We start from the raw sequence: 24,977 nt of genomic DNA on the forward strand, positions 1-24,977 counted from the left end.
GAAGAAGAGGTTGGTAAGGACAAGTTAGTGGTAGAAGAGGTTGAGAAGGAAAAGTTAGTGGAAGAAGAGGCTGAGAATGTAGTGGCAGAACGGGTTGAGAAGGAGAAGGTAGTGGCAGAACATGTTGAGAAGGATAACCAAGTGGTGGGAGAAAAGGGAGATGATGAGTCATATCACCCTAACAGTGATGACAGTGATGATTCCTCAATGGTGTCACTAGATGATAGTGACTATGAGGAAAACTGGGACTGGACCACATTCTTGCCTCATGAGTCCCTTGTTGATATACCTCATGATGCTCCACCACCTGATCTGTATGAACTTTCATTACCTGTAGACACTAATGATCCAGGAGCAACATACTCAGATTTTGAAGATGAAGATGGGGATTCTGATGATTTAGAGAGTCCATCTGAAGTAGAAGGAGAGGAAAGGGCAAGGAGATACCCCAGGTTTAGGCCTGTAGAAGATGGTGATAGTGTGAACTTTGTCCTTGGTCAGATATTTGACAGTAAGGATATTTTTATTCATGCCGTTAAGGAATTTGCTCTGCAACATAAGAAAGATCTGAAAATAGTGAAGAATGACAAGAAGAGGGTGGTTGTTAATTGTGTCAAAGGTTGCCCATTTAATCTGAGAATCACTAAGACAAATAGCAGGCACTACTTCCTGCTTGTCACATATGAGGCTACTCACAATTGCTGCAGGTAAAACCTAATCTTCCAATTTATGTTTTGTACTTATTTAAATTTTGTTTTGACATTTGTATTGTGGTTTATATTTTGTTTTAGGTCTGCATCAAACAGGCAGGCTAAGACTATTTTTATGGCTAGGAAGTACATGCCTCTTCTCAGGCACAGTCCTAACTTGAGCATTTATGGATTAATTGAAGAAGCAAGAAGTAGGTGGGGTATACATTTGGGGTGGTGGAAAGCTTACAGGGCAAAAGTCAAGGCTATAGAGATAATTCAGGGCACATGCACTGACCAGTACATTCACTTGAGAAGTTATGCTCATGAACTGCTGAGAAGCAATCCTGGCAGCACTGTAATCATCAAGAGTGAGGAGGGACCTAAAGAGCCAGTGTTCATGAGAATATATGTTTGTTTGGCTGCAACAAAACAGGCATTTGCAAACACATGTAGACCACTAATTGGTCTAGATGGATTTTTTTGAAAGACACTTATGGAGGGCAGCTCCTAGCAGCTGTAGGGAAGGATGGAACCAATCAAAATTTTCCAATATGCTATGTTGTGGTAGAGGCAGAAACTAAGGACTCTTGGAACTGGTTTGTGAGTTTGTTGTTGGAGGATCTAGACCAAATTAAGAAGAAAAAGTGGGCTTTTATCTCTGATCAGTAGAAGGTAAAACCTAATCTTCCAATTTATGCTTTATATTTATTTAAATTATGTTCTGACATTTGGAATGATTTTTATTTGCAGGGTTTAGTTCCTACTCTGTAGGAGCTCATTCCTGATGTTGACCACAGACTATGTGTGAAGCATATCTATGGTAACTTCAAGAAGAAGTATCCAGGATCAGAATTGAAAGTGGCATTGTGGAAGGAAGCCAGGGCAAGCACAGTGCAGGAGTGGAAGAAAGAAATGGATTTGATGAAGGCATTTAGTGAAGAGGCTTACAATGACATGATGAGGCTGCCAACAAAGCAGTGGGCAAGATCAACCTATAGCACAGACACAAGATGTGATTTGCAGGTCAACAATATGTGCGAGGAATTTAATATGGCAGTGTTGGAGCATAGGGACAAGCCCATCATTTCTCTGCTAGAGGGGCTGAAGTTTTACATCAACAATAGGATTGTCAAGCAAAGACAATTGATGCTGAGATGGAAGACTTCAATCATATGCCCACTGATTCAGCAAAGGTTGGAATTCTCCAAGGAAGCAGCTGACAAATGCGTAGCAGTTTGGAATGGTTCTGACAATTTCAGACACTTCCAAGTGAAGAGAGATTCTGATTCTTATGTTGTAGACCTGGAAGAAAGGACATGTGCCTGCAGGAGATGGCGGTTAACAAACATTCCTTGCTCACATTCCATTGCATGTATGTGGTTTGCACGCCGGAACCCTGAGAACTATGTGGATCCAAGCTACAGGTTAGTTTTAATCTGTAGTTCTAAATGTTGTTATAATTGTTCTTAATAAATTCCAATTTGTAGTTCTAATTGGTGTTCTGAAAAAATCACAGGAAATCAACTTTCCTGGAAACATATTCCTATCTAATCCAGCCCAATAATGGGCCTAAGTTATGGCCAGAAGATCCTGCACCACCCCTGAACCTTCCTTTTGTAAGAAGAGCTCCTGGGAGGCCAAAGAAGGCTAGAAACAAGGAAAATGATGAGAAGAAGAACCCTACAAAGTTGAAGAAAGGAGATTTTGTACTAAAATGTAGAAGATGTGGAGGACAAGGGCACAATGTAAGAACTTGCAAGGCCAAGGACCTAGCTGACAGAGAGATTCCTGTTGGAGGGAATAAGGTCAGATACTTGTCCATTGCATGTACTCTTATATATGTTCCTATATGTAATATTATTGTTCTCATGGATGTTCTCTAATTTTGCAGGATAACCCTACAATACTGCAACCTGAGGAGAGGGATGTGCAAACTACTCAAAATGCAACTCAGGATGCACCTCCTGTGAGCCAGACCCAGGGTGATCCTCCTCTTAGCCAATCTCAGCCTCCACAGGCTCCACAATCTCAGGCTCCACAGGCTCAAGCTGGATCAAATGAGGCTGACAAAGCTAAAGGGAAAGGGAAAGTGAAACAGCCAGCCAAAGGGAAACAAGGACAAAATGCTAAGGGAGGAAAGAAGAGGAAGATTGGAGAAGTTAGTGGATCAAAGTAGTAATGTGTTTTAGGCTTCAAAATGTGTAATGTGTTTTAGGCTTAAGTGACAATTGAGCAATGTGACTCTTTTTAATGTTTATGTAATGTGGTTTAGGCCTAAGTGCCAATTGAGCAATGTGACTTTTTTTATGGTTTCTGTAATGTTGTTAAGGCCTAAGTGCTAATTGTGTACTCTACTGTGGGTGTTTGATGACAAATGAAAGCCTAAGTGCCACTGTTATTTTGTTGAATCAGTGCAGTAATTTTGTGTGTTACTTTGTGTTTTGCTTCATGACAATTTAAGGCCTAAGTGCCAAACTTACTTTGTGTGATGCATGACAAATGAAGGCCTTGCATCAAAATACAACAGGTTTACTTTGCATCATAAAAAGATGGCTAAAATACCACGGGTCTCTAATTCATTCATGAAATACCACAGGTTTACATTGCATCAAAATATCAATTCCATACATAACAACTACAACAAATTACATATCCCAACACCAACTATCCCCCTATTTGTTTACATAAGCAAACACCAACAGAATCATCAAAACGATACAAGTCACCAAAGAAATCTCCAACAGCCTTTCCTTCTTCTTCATATCATCGATCTTCCTCAACAGTGTACTAATAATTTTCTTCTCCCTTGCAATTTCTTCATCAAACCTATCACATTTTACTAGTCCATGATATTCATCATACCAAACAAAGAATCTGCAGACTCTCTTGCCATGTATCTGCAAATACAGAAAAACAGAGTTATGAGAGAGCAGATAACAGATATATGAGAGCAAGGAGAAGACAATGGGTAAGAACACGAACCTTGAACAGTCCACATCCGTAAAATTTTCGCCCAGGGTTATCACCAGTCCAGGATGTAACGAGTGGAGCCGAAAAACCACAATCGCAAATCGGACCTCCCTTCCTCCTCTGTGAACAAGAATACGAGCTAGAACTTTGAGACCCACCTCCCATTTCCTTCCACCCTTCGCTTGGAGGAGCTCGCATAGCCTTCTTCTTCGTTCTTCAGGTCGTGATTCAGAGGGAGAGAGAAGAAATCAAAAACCCATCTTTTAACCCTCTTCAGATCGTGGGTCGGGTGTAGAAGAAGATGATGGGAGGAGATGACCGTTGTAGCTTGGTTAGATCACGTGAGAAGCACATGTGTGTCCAGTCATCACTCTCTCTCCTGAATGATCACGTGAGAAACGCGTGAGTAAGCCATGTAAGCTTCTCACGTTAGATTTCTGACGGAAAGCTAACGGAAGACCAAAAGTGCAACTGTGTGTATAGTTGGGGGACGAGTTTTGCTAATTTTGAAGTTTAGGGACGATTTTCGCAGGAAGGTCATAGTTGGGGGACCAAAAGTGCAATTAAGCCTAAAATGAAATATCAAGATGAAAAGACAATGTCAAGTTAAACAACAAATCTTGCTTAGATGAATAAAGAAAATGCATTCCAAGATGAAAACAATACTTGGGTTCATTCCTTAAGCCGAGATAAAGTGTTCATCATAGTTTTTGTTATGACCAAATTGTTTTTCTTAGAATTATATTTGACCAGACTTTAAGTTTTGAAACTTGAATTATTATGATTTAAAACTAATCATGTTCTGATCGCTATGATTTGATATTAATGACTAATTATAAAGCCTTGAATTTAAGCATCACCCTCTTAATTTCTCATCACGCTTGGGGTTCACACACCCTTTCATATTTCTTTTTAAAATTTTAATAAGGTTTGAACGCTCTAGAACGTTTCCTCCTTCCCAAATTTTCCTAAAAAATACAAACATTTGAACTTGGAATTTTGCACACTAAGTTGTCATAACTCTTAAAAACTCTTTGAACTCCAAGGTTGAAACTCTTAAAGAAGAATTTGTTGGTCGAAAACCCAAGGGTTCCAATAAAGATGTGAAACTTTTTCTTCTTCTGCTGTGAACCCTTTGGAAGAGAAAAAGAAAGAAGTTTTCAATCTTCAAGAGAAAATGAAGACATGCAATTCTTTGAAACTTCTCGAGGAATAGAGAAAGAAGAATGAGATTCGTGAGGAATCTCTTGAATCGGCAAATGTCGAAGTTAAGAGGATACCAGATCCACTTCTTAATGCCGTTAAAGAATCTTTTGACAATTCATTTGGTCAACGAACAATCTTAAAATTACCCAATTAATTATAATTTTGCTCCTTAATTATAATTCTCTTGAGCATCATAATAGCATCGGCTAAATTCGACACTAGGTCATGAAATAATGTAGTGCTAGCCTATTGGGCTTGTAGATTGGGCCAAGACGACGCTAATTGTCGTCAGCCTAACTTACACTAATGCTAAGTGACGGGTGTGACCCTAACTTTTTACGCTAAATCAATCCTTTCTTGTAGTATGAATGAAATGCTTTTACATCTATCCTTGGCTTGATAAAATCTTGGGCAAATTGCATTAATCTCCCCCAATATTTATCATTATTACATTAACCTCCTTTCTATTTTGCGCAATACATTGATCAACCCTCCTTCATACACCACTTAGAATAATATATGGATGTTGAGTGATATAATGATAATTGAATTTTATGGGAGATTAATGCAATAATGGTAACGCCTTTAGCGGAGGTTGGTGCAATGTCTCCAATAACATAAGGATGATTAGTATTTGTTTAAATAATAAATGGGATAAATCTCAAGGGATTTATGTGATTTATTGTCATACCAAGCATTGCTTTAAGCATATACATGTGTTAAAGGCCTATCATTCTCACAAGCAAAAATTAAACAACCACCGGTGGGCAAATAGATGTCTCTACGTCTAGGAAACCACAATAGTAAAACCAAGCTTTTCTAATTTCATGCTATCGAATCATCTCTTAATAAACTAAAATTTATATTCTTATGCACACAAGGTGGTGAAATTAGTGCTATTTTATTTTAACAAAAGAAATTGCATATAATTCATAATACAGCAACTTAATTAGTATTAGTGAACCACCAAAATGGCCTACAATTTATACCACAAACAAAACAATATCATTACACTGGGCATCACTACCTCATTGGAGTTCAACCAATTATGAGTTTGGATCTCCAATCTGCAAAGATAGCTCTAAATAACTGTAGGGCTTGAAAATTAAGACAAACTCAAAGGCTGAAAGATTAGTAATTAACAGAAACATAAAAGACTCATCAGTTGTATATATCTCCAACAAGTATAAAGACGAAAGTGTCAAAAGAATTCCAAAACTATAAAATTAAATGAGAATAGTATTATTGATTGTTTCCTTTACGAAAATTGAAACTAACACTACTAAAAAAACACAATTTAGCGAGGGATTTTAGCGAGGGACACAAATCCGTCGCTAAACGGAATGCGACGAAATCAGCGACGGATTCATGGTTTTGGAAATAACATGTTATTTTATAATTTAGCGACGGATTATAAACGTCTCTATTGATCCGTCGCTAATTCCCTCGCTAATATTATTTTAATATTTTATCTTGCAATTTAGCGACGGGTTTTGACCGTCGCTGATGTCTTCCCGTCGCTAAATCCCTCGGTAAATTTTCTAAGATGTTAGCGACGGAAACTAACAGAAGTTCCGTCGCTAAAAGTATTATTTTTAAAAATGAACAATTGTTCTCCCAGATTCGAACCTGGGACCTGTCTCCAAAAGAGAAGGCATTATAACCAATTGAACTAGATTACGTTTTTTGTAATTTGTTCCAAAATATGTTATATTAACTATACAAACACTTAAAAGTTTTCAAGTCCAAACACTAAAACAATCCATTCACTCAACTCTCTCAGAAAAACCCTAACACACTCAGAAACAGAGAAACTTCCTCTCGACTCTCACACTCTCATGGCCGCCACCGTCTCCTGCTCCAGTGTCGCCACCGTCTCCTGCTCCAGTGTCACCACCGTTGTCCTTGTCGGCGCTCCTACTGCACCGTTCGCGTGAAGCGGAGAAGCGGAGCCAGAGGCGGAGTGGCCGAACCCAGGCGGTGGCTGAACCATAGGAAGTGGAGCCGGCTCCAGAGTCGATCATGACGGTGAGCTTCCTCTTCCATTTCTATTCTTAGATTTCATGTTCTCTCTATTCGATTTTACTTCTGCTTGATACGATTTCAAAACATAAAACCCTAATTTTCGTATTTCTGGATCACGCTCTCTCTATTCGAATTTTACCTTTGGTTTGGATTGCTTCTAAGTACTGATTTTTCCTGAAAATGGCTTTTCTACTGTGTTTTTTTATCTTTCCCTAATATGGGTCAGTTTAGCTTTTTATTGTAACTGTAATATACATTAGATTCTCAACAAATTTGGGTTCTTACTTTATGGTTTCCAGTTCCACTACATTCAATATTTATATAATCTAATAAGTTGTGGTTCTTCTTTTGCTTGGATTAGTCGCTCACATGCCATCTTCACAATTACATTAGAACAGATGCACAAATTCCATCCAGCAGTGATACTTCGGATGAGGATATGGGTTAAGAATACCTTTCAGCAAAGTTCCATTTGGTAGATCTAGCTGGATCAGAGAGAGCTAAAAGAACTGGTTCCGATGGTCTTCGTTTCAAAGGTGTACACATCAATAAAGGCCTTCTTGCACTAGGTAATGTCATTAGTGCACTAGGGGGTGAGAAACATTTTGTTGTTTGACACAAAACAGTTTTGTATGTACGCGTGTGTGTTAGCATATAAAGTGAGAGGAGTGGTTTATTTTGAGAGTGAGAAGATAATAGCTACTTATCAGTAACATCTGTATGGGAGTTTGCAACCTTAGCTTGACTTGTCTGTTTACCTTTTCTATTTAAGACATGAACTAAGAATTGCTTGCATCCTGTTAAATTAATACTCTTGAGATGAAGAGGTTATGAAGTATGATGGAAAGCAGAAATTATTATGTGTAATTGCAAATTCCTTACTCAAAGACAACTTAGATTCCCATTTTCTCTTATATGCAAAGATGAACTGAGATTTCTTTGAAAATAGGCACCTAGACAACATAAATGCTTAAGTTTTCATGTAGTTGAAGAACTCAGTTTTATTAATGGTTGATTTGGCAAGTTTCTCAGCTCTTAGTCCGACCCTTGTCACTTTGACTGGCCTAATGCTCTTTGCATTAGGTTTTCCCAGAGTAGGTAAGTGACACTTTTATGCATATTGAACTATTGGTGTTTAACTTCTGTTTGATTATCCGTTGTTTCACCTTTGATTATTATATTAAAATCTATAGCTACCACATACTTCGTGCTTCATGGTTTCCTTGTTTAAGAACTAGTTAGACCGAGTACATAGGAGGATCTAAATGGTGATTAATTTAACTATTTCAGGTTCATGTATCAGCTATCCTATGAGTGGGAATGCAATCCAAGTAGTTTCCTGGGCTTAAATCATAACTGGAAGCATTGATCCTTTTCTGCAGATTTCTAGAAGCTAATTTTCAACCTGTTTTTCCTCATCAAGATTATGATTGGCTTGGCATCAAACTACTGTTTTCAGGGAGGGCCACTTCTATATGCTTTGCTGAATTATGACAAGTCCAGCGTGATTCCTAGCTGGACATTGTAGCTTTATACCTTTCTAATGGACCTTTCAGGTAAACTACCCAAGTTTCCAGCTGCTCAGAATCCATGAATCTTGATATTTTTTGGTTTTTTAAGCTTTGACAATATAGGACTTGCTAACTTGTTTCATGGTTAATCAGTGTCTCAATTTTTAAATGGACTTTATTATCTTTGATAGCATTTTACATTTATTATCTGAATTTTTTGATCTTATTGGTTATTTTTTCTTGGCGAACATGAACCCGGTATCCTGAAGAAGGATAATACAAATGTCATAGTTTCTTAGAACACTGAAGTGTCAAGTTTACCCTGCTGGTGAGCTAGTTTTTTTCACAATAGTTTCATTCATTATTAGTTTAATTTCAACTAGTTCCCTTCTTATAGTTCTATTTCCAGTCCATATTCCTGGTTCAATTTTGCTCTGTTTGATTATTGCCTATGATTAAGATGTATTTAGTTTTGTTCAGTTCTCTGTTTTTGAGCATTTAAATGTGTGGTAAATAATTGTGCGCATAATATTTTGCATAGCAGCCATCTTATTAAGATGTCGTGCGCCAAAGTGCTTTGGGTTGGAACTTGCGGTTTCATCTCCTCTATAAGCCTCGACATCTCTGGATAGAGGGAACAATCTGCTTTGTGTTTTCCTTCTGTGGATGTGAAGCTTCTTGAATCAAGAGGTACATCCTTATCTGTCTAAGTTTGAAGCTACTGAAGGGTTTGACACATGTGCTTGTGTGTAAAATTGTTGTTGGGACTTACTTTATGGGTTCTCACTATTTTCAGCAACAATCTTTACTAAACTGCTACCATATGTTGCTTTTAAACCTTGCTTGCATGAGTTAAATATGAGGATTCAAGCCTTCAAAGTTTATTTTAGCTTGAAATCCTTGTTATGTTTTAGATCTAGTACCCTTTCCCTGCTAACGGTGATCTCTTGTTAATTCTTGTTACTTGAATGTAATTCTGAATTTGGTACAATTTGTACATAGAGCTATTGACAGCCTTCTTTAGGTGATCTTTCATCATAGTTCTATTTTTTAATTCACAAGTTGCAGGTTTAATGTATTAACCATATTTTCTCCACTTCATATACATGTACACTTGTATTGGGTATTATGATTTTAGATTTGTCAGACTTTGAAGTGATTTCTTAAACTTCTCTTCATATACTCTGGAGCATATAATCTGACCATTAGTAGCATAGTTCTGATGTTCCTTTCCAACCGTGAATTGAATTCATGATTTTATACTAATCTCCTACCTATTGAGATGGAAACTTCTATTTCTTTTACATGTGAACTTTTCTTTTTAGCTGTCCTTTGTTAGAGTGCTTGGGTAGTATGCAACTACGCATATAACAAAATAATCCAAGTTTCAATGCCAATTTCTTTCTATCATTTTGATTCCCTTGGTAAATGAATGTGTTTGAATGAGATGTTCCTTTTTCAAAATTAATTTGCAGGAATAGTTTGTCGGTTGCAAAGGAGAAAAACATCCAGTATGTTGCATTCCCTGTGGTGTCTATTGTCTATTTGACAAATTAAAAGCTATCTCACAGACAAGGTACTGAAGAATTTCTTTGAACATCCAGTATGTTTAATTTGTCAAAATCTGTCATATGCATATCATTAAACCTCTCTTCTCATTTAGCCATCTGTTATTGGTATATACCACTTTGTTCATAATCTTTTTTATTCAAATGGAAAAATTTCCCAATCCATGATGACATGTCTCGAAAATGGTATTTGTTGCAATCTCATGGTCTGAAGAATTTCTTGTAGTTGAGGGGTGATTTTGTGTTCTAGTCATGAGCTTAGTTTTGGGATTTAGCGAGGGAATTAGCAAGGGAATGGAAATAAAAATGTTAGGCAGTTAGCGACGGACTGTCTGTTCCGTCTGAAATAGCGACGGAAACATCCGTCGCAAATAGCTACGGATTATCATTCTCCCTCGCTAATAGCGACGGACTGTTCCGTCGCAAATAGCGACGGAAAGAGGCCTAATACGGCAAACAAGTTAGCGACGGAAATATATAAACCAGCGACGAAAATATTCCGTCGCCGATAGCGACGGATTTAAGAATCCGTCATTAAATATTGGCTTAAATAAGTTTTTGGTCCCTATCCTTTACAAAATGCCTGGTTTTCGTCCCTCGCCGGAGCAAAGGTGGGTTTTAGTCCCTAACCTTTGCCAAAAGGTTTGGTTTTCATCCCTCCGGAGCTCTGGGTCAACGCCGGAGCTCCGGTGACCCATGTGGCAATGCCACATGGGATTAATGATGCCAGGTGTTATTTTATTTTTTAAAAAAAAAGGAAATTAACTCAATAATTAAAAACCTTTAACTCACTAATTAAAAATCCCAAATACCCTAAACTAATCCCTCACCTAAACCACCACCACTCTGTTTTCACAAAATTTTCACAGCTTTTTTGTGCTACCCAAATACAACTTTCAGAAAGATCAAATACAAAAAAAGATGAATGAAACCCATGAACTTTAGCCGACAAAATTTTCACAGATTAAATTGATTTCAAAGGTTACCACACACACTCTCCTCCTCTCATTGCATTTCTGGTTCAACTAACACCACACAAAAACACTCACATAATCACAAACATCTTTCTGTCTCATTCAAATTCTCAATTCTATTGATCCTCAAACTCGATCGTGTCCCATGGAGGCAACGTCATCATCATCATCATTGTGTGCCCAAGACCCATTTGTGTTTTATTCCCATCTAGGTCTTCTCTTCTTCTACGTCAAAGCTTCGAGCTTTCTACTTCTTAGTGAGGGTATGGCTCGATCTGGGTGGGGCTAAGGTTGGGGTGACTCGATCTGGGAGAGGTGGGGTCGGGGGGTGGTGGCTAAGTGTTGGGGGCGGCTCGATCTGGTTGGGGGTGGCTCGATCTGGGTGGGTTGGGGTTGGAGGCGGCTCGATCTGGGTGGGCTGGGGTTGGGGGTGATGGCTAAGTGTTGGGGGCAGCTGATCTGGGCGAGGTTGGGGTTCGAATCATCTTCATCTCCATGTTCATCTATTTGTTGTTTTCTGGGTTACAAGTTGCCTCTTCATGATGTTAATATTTGACTTTGATTTATAGACTTGTGTCTGGATATTGAGATTGCAATTCTTCCTTTTCAAAATACTTGATCTGGGTTTTGTTTGCTGTTGTTCTCTTGGTGAAAATAATTTATTTCTGGGGCGTCACTATAAAGAACAAAATCTGGGTTTTGATGAAGAGATTTGTAGTTAATAATTAGGTGAAAGATTTAAATCATATGATGTTGAAGATGATAGGATGAAGATTTAATTTGGGATTTAAGTTTGATGAGTGAATGATTTCATTTAGGTTAAATGGGTTTTTTATTATTGAGTTAAATTTCTTTTTTTTTTTTAAATAACACCTGGCTTTATTCATCCCATGTGGCATTGCCACATGGGCCACCGGAGCTCCGGCGTTGACCCAGAGCTCCGGAGGGATGAAAACCAAACCTTTTGGCAAAGGTTAGGGACTAAAACCCACCTTTACTCCGGCGAGGGACGAAAGCCAGGCATTTTGTAAAGGATAGGGACCAAAAACTTATTTAAGCCTTATCGACGCCACTTTACACGGCGGATGGAGTTCCGTCGCTAAATTTTTAGCGACGGAATTTTCCTTGTTTAGCGACGGATTTTGTCCCTCGCTAATTTGCTTTTTTTTAGTAGTGTAAACAGGTTCAAAGCACATTTATCATACCATAAACCTAGTTAACAGGAAAAATAGAAATTCTAGTTTTTTTTTGGTAAATAATCATATTATCTCACTCTCGTTTAAATTTTGTAATTTTGGTTTTATTTTATTTCATTTTATCTTTAGAGGCAAAAATTTGCTCATAGCCTAGCTAAACATTCCCTCACCCGGGCTCACCACGTCGAGTTTGGCGTCTTCCGCCTTCCTCCTTGATTCTATCCCTGTTGCAGGATGATGGAATAGATTAGTTTCTTGTTTTTTTTTCTGCTTTCTGTTTTTCATTCCTTATGTAACCAACAAAAATATTCCCTCACCCACCAGGATGCTGTTTGGGTTGATAACTTTCCTGTTTGCTTTAATGCTTGTATTCGTTCTGATGTACTAGTCTTTTTATTTTAATAAAAGTTTTGGTACATTGGAAAGATAAATTGCACCCGCCAGGAATTGATCCTTGGACCTCCCCTACCCAGCTCATATGTCCTTCAACTCCTACCACTTGAGCTATCCTAAGGGGACTTATTTTAATGAAAGTTAATATTCCACGTAAAAATATAATAATAACTAATTTAAAAATTTACTGATAATTTTAATGAAGCTAACTATTTTTAATAGGTATATTCAGAATGCAATAAAATTAAGTTTCTACATCATTATTTTATAATTCGAATTTGAAGTTAACACTCGTTCCCAAAGACTAGTTTTTAATATATTTCTTCAAATAAGTTTAGATATTTATGGGTTCCTATATAAATCAGAAGTATATTTAGTTCTGATCCCTACATATCTTGTTTGGCTCGGGTACCAGTATTTTAGAAATTTTCATAATTGGGTCCCTAGTCTTTTAAAAATCACCATATTAGTTCATGTTTAATTTGTTTTTGTCATTTTGATTTATTTAAGTCTCTTGCCACTAGAGTGAGAATAAGCCAAGCGATCACTCGTAAAAGCATATGGTCTAGCATACATTAAGTGAGATTAAATAAGACCAAATTGAAAAGATCATAGGGATACAAGAAGAGAAATTTAATTGTGTCTTGAAATTTTTCGCAATATCTTCGGATATATAGGCAAAAAGTAAAAATGAAGTTCATTTCAAAAGCTTTTAATTACACCTCTTGTTAGATAAAATTGATAAGTAACAAGTAAACAAGATAAAGGTTAAGAGAAATGTGTGAAGAGTTTATCCTGGTTCACCCCAAATTGTGGGCTAGCTACGTCCGGTCCTTAATTAATTACCACTAGGCTTATACACTAGCTCAATAAGTATTCTACATGACTTATCCTCTGACAAGTATTCCTTTTTTCCGAACCCTCTTCAGGCACTAGACTGTCTCATAAGAAATATGTAAGTATATATTGGGGTTGTCTAAATGACTCATGTGAGTTACTAACCCACAACTCAATTGACCAAATCAATTTTTTATAAATAAATTGACAAATAAAATATAGAAATTCTAATTCACTTATCTTTAATATGATTGGACGATGATTATTTAACTCAAACTTTCTCATGGGTCATTTAGACAATCTCATAAGTATTTGCTAAGTGTTCTCCTTAAGAGATGAAAAACCAGACTATGTATGCAATTGTTGGAAATATTAGGAATGAAGATGCGCTGTGGACGAACCACTGCCTTGAAAGCTAGCAAAAATTCTGGCAAACCTCCGGTGCAATTCAATGTCGGGTTTGCTCCCCAAGTTAACACAGCCACACGCAAGGTATTGTGCACTCAGAGCCTAAACGTGCTGGAGTCTCTACAACAATGCTCAAAATAGAATAGAGCCTTGTTGGAATAATGGCATTGAAGAAATTCTTAAAATCTTATTTCTGCTATTAGTTATTAAAACAATAGAGTTATTGTCATTTAACTATTGTTTTTCAGTTTTGGTTTTGGTCTATTTAGTACAGTTACTAGTTTTGAATGACTTTTAACATAATATTCATTATGGTTTAATAGAGTTATTGTCATTTAACTATTGTTTTTCAGTTTTGGTTTTGGTCCATTTAGTACGGTTACTAGTTTTGAATGACTTTTAACATAATATTCATTATGGTTTAATGGTGTGCATTTCCGTTAGAATGAAAAGAGATGCAGCATTCGGAAAAAAAGCATATAAGAAGCGCTTGGTGTTTGACTTGGTAGACATAGCAAACAAAATAAAATTAATCCTTCCACTCTATTCTATTATGAGTATTGTTGTAGAGACTCCAGCACGTTTAGACTCTGAGTGCACAGTATCTTGCGTGCTGCTGTGTTAATTTTGGGGAGCAAACCCGACAGTGAATTGCATCAAAGGTCTGCCGAATTTTTTGCTTTAAAGGCAGTAGTTCGTCCACGACGCAACTTCATTCCTAATATTTCCAACAGTATGCACACTATTACACTTTTTTTTTTCCTCCAAGTATTTATATGGAGCTTACTCAAAGACTTTACAAATAATGAATGAATGATAACTGAGAAATAATTTCTTCCGCATAATAGTGAGTGTGTACATTGCATTTTTTTAAATCTTAGAGAAATATACACTATCCGATTTTGTATAGGCCATTGAATGAATTTGTTAGGGTTAGGACTTCTTCATCTTCAAACAATCTTCGGCTCCTCATTAAATACAAATAGTCATTTGTAAGAACGGTATTGTACCCGCTTTAATTCTCTTATCATGCTCATCTCAAATCACTTTTCATTAACTCAAAAAATACCTTGCATAGGTATCACATTTAAAATATAAAAGTAACATAGGAGTTAAGTTATATTGTGATACCTAAAAAAGTAAGGGAAAATTAAAAATAGTGTAAATATAGTTATCCCCTCATTATATAAGAGTACTTCTTAAAAATAATATTATATATTTTATAAATTAATAATTATGAAAACAATTACTAAAGTAAATTCATCATTCAAAACCATTGATGTCGCATTTTTTTATTACGATTTTAAATTGAAAAATCTTATGTAAAATTATCATCCAAAAGATTTTTCTCAATTGACATTAACATCTTTTAATTGTTTATAAAACTTTAATATATAAAATTTATTCAATAATCAACTATATATATATTCTAACAAACATTTATATATTTATGTAATGAAAAATTATACAAAATTGTATAAATATAATATTATACAAATTTTAGATATTATTATATAGTAAAGTAACCCGTGTGCACGGGTAATTCCGCTAGTAGTCATTTGTAAGAAAGGTGTTATACGAACTTTAATTCTCTTTGTCATGCTCATCTCAAATCACTTTTCATTAACTCAAAAAATACTTGCATGGGTATCACATTTAAAATATAGAAGTAACATAGGAGTTAAGTCCTATAATGATACCTAAAAAAGTAAGGTAAAATTAAAAATGGTGTAAATATAGTTATCCCCTCATATTTCGTCTCATTTTCTTTCTTCTTCTCTTTTTGTCCTTTCTCTAACTTTTTGTCTCATATAGTACTCTCCTTCTCTCACGTAACTCTTCTATATATCAACACATGTTAAGCTTTAGAATGACTTTACTCCTTCTCTCCTGTACCCTAAATGTAACCTCGTGAAACCTTTTCTTAAGCCAACTAAGCACCGTGCCTATCTATATTTTAATAAAAATGCATAGATATTAGATATTTAGTTAAAAAGTAGAGATATTTGTTAAAGACAAAGATATTTTAAGGATATAGATATTTTACAAAACAATATATATTATTTAAATCAAAATAAGGGGAAAGCATAGCTCACCAAATGAGCTAAGGGAGATGAAGAGGTTTGCAAGATGTAGGTCAGGGTTCAAACCCGACAAAGGAACTAGTTTACTAATAATTAACAAATAACATTTGTCTATAAAAAAAAATTAAATATTTTTTTATAAAGTAAAGATATTATGTAACCAAAAAAGAGTAAGATATTATAAAATAATAGTATTTTCCCGTCAAAAAAAAATAATAGTATTTTAATCTAAGACATTTTGTTTTTCAAGTTGTAAAAAAAAGACAAAAGATATTTTATTTGATTATAATATTTTAATAAATATATAAAAATAATATAATATTTTATAATTTTTAGAGTATTATTTTATCTGTAAAAAGTTCGAAATAAAATTAAAATTTTCTTAATACTCATATTAAATATCATTATAAAAATATTTTTCTTAATACCTTAAAATATAATAGATTAAAGTTTATTTAAACGTAATGTTAAACATGTTCTTTTTTACTTTAAAAAAAAAACAGGTTCTTTTTTTTAGAATTTTGTTCTTTTTGAATGTTAATGATATTTATTTAAGCTTAGTTGCTTTTTGGTTTATATAGTTTTAGGAATGGATTATTTTGATTCATATAGTTTAAATAGTTTAAATTGCTGAAATTTAGTGTCTCTATACATTTTCAAAATGGAACAAATTTGGTTGTTGTCATCATATAACATACTTCACAATTTTTGACGTTGAAAGTAGCATGAAAATTTGTGATCCGCATCAAAATGTATTTATATATTTAAACATATTACTCTATATATTAAATTGAACATGTAAGACTATTTAGAAATGCACGTATTAATAAATGAACAATATTAGGTAATGAATGAAGAATATGATGTCGAAGACCCCGAGAGCCTGTTCAGCTCACAGTTTAGGAAATAAGTTAATCGATAAGTGTCGATTGCACACATCAATTTACGACTATTGAGGTAGATTTCTTACTTAATGTTGTAGGTTACTGGATTATGTAACATGTCTAAATATAATTTTCCTTGTTCAACAGATATTTCCAACTTGTGAAGGGTCTTTGTGAATGGGCTAGAAATGTGGGGAAGCAAAATGAATTTGTTGTTGTAATCCTTAGGTCTGATCGAAGTTTCTTTAGGCCGCAAGAGATTACGTTGGGGTGTGAAAAGCATGGCGTGTACAAGTCGTACATAGAACCGGCGTCACTCAAGTATAAAACCATTGGAACTAGAAAATTAGCATGCCCTTTTAGACTAAAAGGAACACCTACAGAGAAGCAAGGAGGTTGGGGGTTGAAAGTGATGTGTGGTTTTCACAACCATAAAACAGCTGAAGATTTAATTGGTCACACTTATGTTGGTCAGTTAACAACAGAAGAACAATGTATGGTGGTGGGTATGGCTGAAAACAAGGTTGAACCAAGACACTTGTTATGTAGGTGGCACATTTCTAAGTGTGTGCAGACAAAGAGCAAGTTGACGGTTCGGAATGCCCTGTGGGCATTGTAAGGGCTCCAAATCACATGTGATGCATCCAAGTCATCTAGATGTACTCGATGGGTCGATAGTAGTACTAACCCTCGACACACACACGACCACCTCCGTGCTCTAGGCCACTCCTCAATATATCCATTCGTTCCTCTATATGGTCGCTCCAGAGAAGTGCTCATATATCCATGCCATCAGAAGGCTGTGGTACCCACTGATCTGCCTCGTCTCTATGTGCGACGCTCGTGTGAGGTGCTCATAAAGAGTTGTTAGTGTCATGGCTCCCCACGCATACTTGCCAACCTGATCAAGGTGCTACATGGAGAGGTGGCTGACAGTCACAAAAGTACCATTCTTCGAGGAAAACAATGTGATGACAATAAGATGCAATAAAAAACATCTAGTTGCGAAATCCATGTGTTCCGCTGACCCAAAATTTAAAGTACAACGTAATTGATGAAAAAATTAAAAGGACAAAATTAAAGTAAATATTAAAAAAAAGAATTCAAAAAACATATTTAAAAATTTGACCGAATGAGACAAACCTGCTTTAGCGGCCACGTAACGCTCCATGAGCCAAATGAACCTCAAGTTGGGTGCCCCTGTTGGCAATGAACTCGACTTGCACCTCATCTTTCGTTGCTCCCAACAACCGTACACACATATCAGCAACCTCTGATCGCGTCAATGCAGGAGGTGTGAAGAAACGCCCATAGATCGGAAGATGTAGCAAACATGACACATCATCCAAGGTGACTGTCATCTCCCCAAACGGCATATGGAAAGAGCATGTCTCCGGGTGCCACCTCTCCACGAAGGCTGATATCGTGCCTCTGTCTATGGACGTATAACTGCACTCTAGAATGCCATATAGTGTGGACCGCTCTAGTCGCTCACGTACAAGAGGATAACTGGCCAATAATGAGGACTCCACCAACTTTTCCAACCTCATACCAGTGGAGACTGGGGTTAAGTCCTCTCGGTCAACGTAGGGCGGATCAGTCTGCAATAATGAATGTCAGACCCACGGTGCCACGTGATTAGCATATCCGCTAAGTGATGGTACTAAAGAAAGAGGCACCATTTTCAGGAGGACAGTCTGAGCTTACGTTGATGAGCGGATATGCTGATCACGTGGCACTGTGGGTCTGACATTCATTATTGCAGACTGATCCGCGCTACGTAGACCGATGGGACTTGAACCCAGTCTCCACTAGTATGAGGTTGGAAAAGTTGGCGGAGTCCTCATTTTTGGCCAGTTATCCTCTTGTATGTGAGCGACTGGAGCGGTCCACGCTATATGACATTCTAGAGTGCAGTTATACGTCCATAGAATGAGGCACAATATCGGCCTTCATGGAGAGGTGGCACCCGAAGACATGCTCTTTCTATATGCCGTTTGGGAAGATGATAGTTGAAGGTATGAAAAACGGTAGAAGGGGGGGTTTGAATAACGTTTTGAGAATAAAACTTCCACCTTAAGATTTTGACAAATCTTTCGAGAACAAATAAAGTGCTTACGATAAGAGATAGAAAAGCACACAAGGATTTTATCCTGGTTCACTTGATGAATCACTCAAGCTAGTACAGTCTACCCGTTAAGGTGATTTCTTCCTTCTTAGAATGAAAGCAATACACTAATCAGATAATTGTTACAACTGCACTTGAAACCTACAAGTGACTAACAATACACTGACTCAACTCACACTAAGATTCACTCTCTTAGTCTTCTCTAGGATCCGATCAACCTTGATCTCCTAAAGGCAAACTAAACAACTGTTTAAGAAATATTGTTTACAAAGAGATTGCTTCTAAAAAGCTTGTAGTAAACACAATGAATTCAAAGATGAAAGAATTCTTAGAAGGTTTGAATGTAGCTTGCGCGTATGAGATTCTTCCAACCGCATCTTTCAATCTTCAACCTCTATATATACTCCAAGGATTAGGGTTTGAACATTGCATGGGAATGCTACCGTTGGAGGGCAGTTCTGGAATTTCCAGCTTCTGCTGTGGCTGAGAATGTTAGGTTAGGTCGTCAGGATAGTACATTTGCTTTTGTACTTTGGATAGTGACTTGACCTTTAACCTAGTAGACTTCTGATCAGATGAATGCTTCGTGTTGGAACTTGTGAAGCTTGTTGATCAGAGTCAGAGGGAAGCATGGATCCTCTGACCGTTGTATCTTCTGATTCTGAACTCAGAGGGGAAGTACTTGGACTTCAGAGTCTTCACTTTTCAGCTTCTGGATCTTCAGAGTCTTCTATACCATCAGAACATCTGAATCTTCAGAGTGTCTGGATTGTCAGAACGTCTGGATCTTCATAACTTCAAGTGACTGAGTCCGTATCAGAGCTTGATTGACTTCAGATCTTCTGAAGCTTTTCTACTGTTCAAATTGAATATAGAGATTGCGAAAGCATTGCTTGGATCACTCTTTAAGCACAGTGCTTCTGATTTGTGTGAGATTGGATTAAGGTCAGAGCCCGTAAGAGCACACTCAGAAAAACACGTTAGAGTACCATAATTGTTCATTCTAAAATGTTAACTTGTAATCATCAAAGCATAGAGTTGTACTACTCGATCAAAACTTGATCTTACAATCTCCCCCTTTTCGATGATGACAAAACCAAGTATTTTGATGAACAATTCTTAAACAATAAACTAAATTCACTCAGAGTTTAGAGACAAGAATTAGAATTATCCTGATGTGAATGGTTTATTTTGCTCATTCTGAATCCAAGTCACAACTTGATTCTGAGCTTAGCTCCCCCTGAATCTAACTAAGACTTGATGAAACCGTTAGTAATGTCTAGATTCTGAGCTAAATAATATAAGAGTTCAGAGTGAAAACGCTTGACATAGATGAATTGAAATAATCAGAGCGCATAAGTATTCAGAGTCACAAGTAGGGTATCAGAGTCAACTAAAATCACTTCAGAAGAAGTGAAATGTATTCCTTGTATTTGCCCAGTGACATATCTATGGTCATAGCAGTGGAACTCTTAAATTCTCCAAATAATAACTAAATCACACTAATCAGCATATACATCAAAAGCTCTGGGTTATACTTCCCCTTTTTGTCATAAGCAAAAAGCTTGGGGTGTGAAAAACTTAGCTTGAAGTACAAGGTACTCCCCCTGAAGGAAGGACTAAGTTCAAAAAGATGGAGAATTAATTAATGAGATTAGCGAATTAAAGAAAGAATTAATGCATGTGTAGAACGTTTAACACCGGCCACGGGAGTAAATAGAAGCTTCAGTTACCAAGGACTTATCCTCGAGAAACTGCAGTAGCAATAACTTCCGGAGAGAAGAGGATGCTTATATAAGGCGATTAGGAACTAAGTAAGCTTCACAACACGATCAATTCCAAAAATAAGAAAATGACATCATACATGATTGCATTAGAGGATCTCAGGAAGAAAGCCTTTGAAGAAGACTTGTTCTTGAATGTTAGGCATCCTGATGGTTCAAGAACCATACATGAGCGAATTACAATGTTGCTGGAAGAGGATCTTAGTCCAGAGTTGGAAAAAGATCTGAAGGAGTTCCTCTGCTTCGTGGAGGAGATTCAAGAGCTGTGCCAGCTGGAGCTGAATCTGTTGGAAGAGAAGGAAGCAGTGGAGAAAAGACTCGAGACGATGGAGGATAGTCTGGAGAAGAATGAGCTGAGCATCAAGCTCGGAAACATAGAATATACACTGTATCGTCTGGAGAGGGAAAGAGTGGAGCAGCGCCAGGAATGTAGAAGAATGAGGAAGGATCCTCCATTCTAGATTTATGGAAATGTATGATGTAGTGTAATGGTTATGATTTTTATATAAATAAAGAAAGGTTTTTCAAGTATATGTTATGATTAATGCAATAAGAAACGGAAAATAAACAAACACTTAAGAAAATAAATAAATATAACACATAGAAGCAAATATTTTAAAGTTATGAAAACAAAGAACTAAAAGTTAATCACTTAAAGAAGAAAAACGAGAGAAATCCTAAGAACTAAGGTTTGGCAGTGCGACGCAGGAGCTCTTGAAGTGCTTGATTCATGTCGATCAGGAGAGTCTCATGAGTGTTAAGACGTTGTTCCAAAATGTCAAGTCTGGAAGAACTTGGCTGAGTCGAAGTAGATGGAACATCCTGAGCAGAGTGAGGAGCTTGAGTGGATTGAGAGGCAGCACTTGTGAAAGGCACTGGTGCAAGAGCTTGACATCTGAGAGCTTCAGCTTCAGCCTGTAGCCTTTCAGCTTCTAACTTTGCATTTTCTAGTTGTTCAGCCTCTAGGCGTGCAGCTTCTTCTGCTTGTTCTTTCTTCTTTCTTTCTTCCTCAACAGCTTCAAGTAGTTCAACTCTTAGCTGTTGTTCATGCAGAGCCACTCTTCTGTTGAAAAGCTGCCTAGCAACCTCAATCCTCTGATCCCTTTCAGCTGTGAGATGACTCATCATAATAGGAACTTGAGCAATCATCCAATCACTCAGATGATTCCATTCTTCAACAATAGAGTCAGGATTCTCACTAAGGTTAGTGTGGCCTTGCACATTGCGAATCATTAATGATGCTTCATAGTTGAACACACTAATGCACTCAAGAAGGGAGTTTGGCTTGAGGTACGTATAGGGAACAATGGAGAGATTGGTTTCAGGAGAAGTGAGGTGGTTGCTGCTATTGGCCTCAGAAACACCTTGAGGAGAACCAACATCTAAGGTTTGGACATTTGAAGTGTTGATATCAAGGTTAGGCTGAGAGGTTTTAACCTCAGGGTTTGGAGATCAAACCGAGGAATGGTTAGATACTAAGTCTTCTGGTTGATTAGGTTCTAGTTGAACAAGTTCTTGTTGGATGGGTTGAGATGAAGGATCTGTTGCATTTAGAGGGACTACCTGAATAGGATGATCTGGGTCAACTAGACGTTCTGGTCTAGGTTTAGGGTATCTCCTTGGGCTAGGTACAGTATAGTAGTACTCAGGAATGGCAGACTCCTTTTCTTTCACAATTTGATCAAATTTGCGAATGGATTCAGAGTTATTGGAGGGTGAGGAGTCAGCAACATTTGTAGGAAAAGATACAAAGGGACATGGAGTTGTGGTTTCTGTATCAGTTGTTTTGCGAACCTGATGATCTGATGTTCTAGGGACAGAGTGATCAGAGGTTCTGGGTTCAGGTCCAAATTGTTCTAAGATGATGGGTTCAGAGGCTTGTGGGTTGTATTGAATGGTTATGGGTGAAGTAGGTTCAGAGGGTCTTGGAGTCTGAAGCATGTTCCAGAGAGGTGCTTCTTCATGAGAAGGTTGGAAAAATGAAGATCTAGGTGAAGTGGGTGGAGAGGTGGTTTGTTCAGCTGGTTGGGACTCTGGAATAGGAGTGAGTGGGGTGGCAGTACGTTTAAGGAGTGCAGAAATTGGGAGTGCATCAAGTGAATTTAAATCATCATCAATATCTGTAACAGCAGACTTACTTGATGATCGTACTGCAGACCGAGTAACCCTGGCAGAAGCCTCAATTCTGGTTACTTCAGCAGTTGTTTCCACACGGGTTGGCTTCTCCACAATCCTCACTTGCTTCTTTTTCTTCTTTGGTGGAGGAGCATCATCATCATCACCATCAGATGGAGCATCTGGCTTGGTGGGTTCCTCATGCTTCCTTTTACGCTTGTCATCCTTCTTCTTCTTCTGATCAACACCATCAGAAGGATCAGACTCTTCAGAGGATTCCTCTAAGATGATTTTTCTCTTCTTCTTCTTCTTGGGAGGAGAATCAAACTCTGGAGCTGGTGACAAGGTTCTGAAGAACTTGTCCACATCTATCTCATAACCTTGTTGCCTCAAGTCATCAATATAGTGCAAGATTGCAACCGGATCATCTGCTTGGGACCACAGAGGATAATTGATCAGAGGGACTCTTCTCTGTCTGACTTCATCAGAGGTATCTTCATGAGCAGGTGCAACCTTTGTCCTGATTAATCACATCTTCTTCATGGATGTGGAGGTGAAGACATCACCAACAACCGTTGTCAGATCCTCTGTTTAGCCTGCCTTAGTCAGATCTTCTATCAACTTGCTCTCAATGAAGAGGTCTGAGAGCAATCTTCCAAAAGGAATGTACCTGATGGCAGACTTTAGAGAAGCAGTGGTTCTGGATTTCCTGATGCATTCTTTGAGGTAAGAGAACAGGAAGAAAGGAAGACAGATCTTCTTGTGATCTTGGATGAAAAAGAGCATCACTTTTTGACAAAAGTTGATGTATTCTGGAGAGCTTCCCTTTGGCCTCTGATTGATGCAATGAAGCAGAATCTTGTGCCAGATCCTCAGCTTAGGATGAAGTTCCACTACCTTGTAGTCACTCTTGTCAGGCTTATAGTTTGTGTAGAGAGCTTTGTTGGTTCCTTCTTTTGTCTTGGGTTTCACCTTTGATTCTGTTAGTTGGAATTTGTAGCCTGTGCCAGTGTGTTCACCCAGAAGATCAACAATCGACTTCTCTGTGATGATGATTCTTCTGCCAGCAATGTAGGAAACCACTTGATTGTCGTCACAGTCGGCATGTTTCCAGAATTCCTTTACCAACTTGACGTAGACTGGACCACGAAGCCTATTGAAGTATTCTTCCTAGCCTTGAGCTTGAACTTCAGGACGAAGATCATACCCATTTGCAGCAATGTTGTCCAGGTCGAATCTCCACTCAGCAAGAACCTGGAGTTCATCAGGAGAGTAGACACATGTAACGACACAACCCCTTTGTGCGAGAGGAATCATCTGCCCTGTAGCTTGAGCTTCTTGTTGATTTCTTTGAGTTTCAGAGCCCGATTGACCAGTAATTTGACCAACTACCATGACAGGGAATCTGGTTCCATCGGCAGTTTCACCTCTGTTGGATTTCACCATCTTTGTAGCGGTTGAAGGTTTTGGTAAATAGAAAGAGGATGAAATAGAGAAAGAGAGAGATCGTGGGGATAAGGGTTTGCAACTGAAGAGAGAGAGAGTAAATCAGAAGTGATGGAGAACGTGTGTGTATAGTGGGTTTTTGAAAATAACCGTTGTTGATTAAAAAGCAAGATAAAATCAACGGTTAAGAAAATAAAGACATCATAGCCACAGTTAATACCAATAGCACATGTTGGAGAGAAGCACATCAACACTCATTACGACAGATTGTCAGCACGGGTACAAGAAACGATGTATCATAGCTACTGACACACGTTTACTATCTCAGCTTTAGAGTGAGCACCAATGGGTACTTAAACTCTGATGGAGTTACCTTCTGAACTATACATCTTCTGATAAAGAAGCATCATAGTCAGAGGTTCTGATCCATCTTCATGCTGGACAAAAGTCCATATTCAGATTTTTCATAATGAAATTAAATCTATCCTCTGCTAAGGGCTTAGTAAAGATATCTTCCCATTGATGGTCAGTATCAACAAACTTCAGAAGAAGTACGCCTTTTTGAACATAATCTCTAATAAAATTATACTTTACCTCAATGTGTTTTGCCTTTGAGTGTAAGATAGGATTCTTACTTAGTGAGATTGCAGCAGTGTTATCACAATAGATTGGGATATTGCTCTCAAGGATTTGATAATCCTCCAGCTGATGTTTCATCCAGAGCATCTGAGTGCTGCATATTGCTGCTGAGATGTA

At 37.5% G+C, this 24,977-nt stretch overlaps 1 protein-coding gene and 1 long non-coding RNA gene across 7 annotated transcripts; one reads left to right on the forward strand and one right to left on the reverse strand.

The window, feature by feature from the left end:
- The first annotated feature begins 6,645 nt into the window (after positions 1 to 6,645).
- On the forward strand, positions 6,646 to 12,699 carry LOC130715957 (uncharacterized). Of its 6 annotated transcripts, XR_009011813.1 has the most exons (7): positions 6,646 to 6,896; positions 7,255 to 7,462; positions 8,184 to 8,449; positions 8,674 to 8,732; positions 8,949 to 9,094; positions 9,880 to 9,980; positions 12,272 to 12,699. It is a non-coding gene; the product is annotated as an uncharacterized LOC130715957 (long non-coding RNA). The 6 variants fall into 6 exon arrangements; XR_009011815.1 differs by lacking the exon at positions 12,272 to 12,699 and having other exon boundaries at positions 8,946 to 9,094; positions 9,880 to 10,537; XR_009011817.1 differs by lacking the exon at positions 12,272 to 12,699 and having other exon boundaries at positions 8,677 to 8,732; positions 9,880 to 10,537.
- A 5,197-nt stretch (positions 12,700 to 17,896) lies between these two features.
- On the reverse strand, positions 17,897 to 24,221 carry LOC130712453 (uncharacterized). Its single transcript, XM_057562286.1, has 2 exons — positions 24,030 to 24,221; positions 17,897 to 18,349 (listed from the first exon to the last, which is right to left on the reverse strand). The coding sequence occupies exons 1-2, from the start codon at positions 24,219 to 24,221 to the stop codon at positions 17,897 to 17,899; spliced, it is 645 nt and encodes a 214-aa protein (XP_057418269.1).
- Between the last annotated feature and the right edge of the window lie 756 nt (positions 24,222 to 24,977).

Source organism: Lotus japonicus, chromosome 4 (assembly GCF_012489685.1).
Source record: "Lotus japonicus ecotype B-129 chromosome 4, LjGifu_v1.2".
In the NCBI taxonomy this organism is placed as follows: Eukaryota; Viridiplantae; Streptophyta; class Magnoliopsida; order Fabales; family Fabaceae; genus Lotus; species Lotus japonicus.

Excerpts from the sequence above, each read along its gene's own strand:
- LOC130712453 (XM_057562286.1), bottom strand. The coding sequence starts at position 24,221 with ATGGTGAAATCCAACAGAGGTGAAACTGCCGATGGAACCAGATTCCCT. Across the intron at positions 18,350-24,029 it reads ACTCTCCTGATGAACTCCAG|ACTGATCCGCCCTACGTTGA; the intron begins GTTCTTGCTGAG and ends TCATTATTGCAG.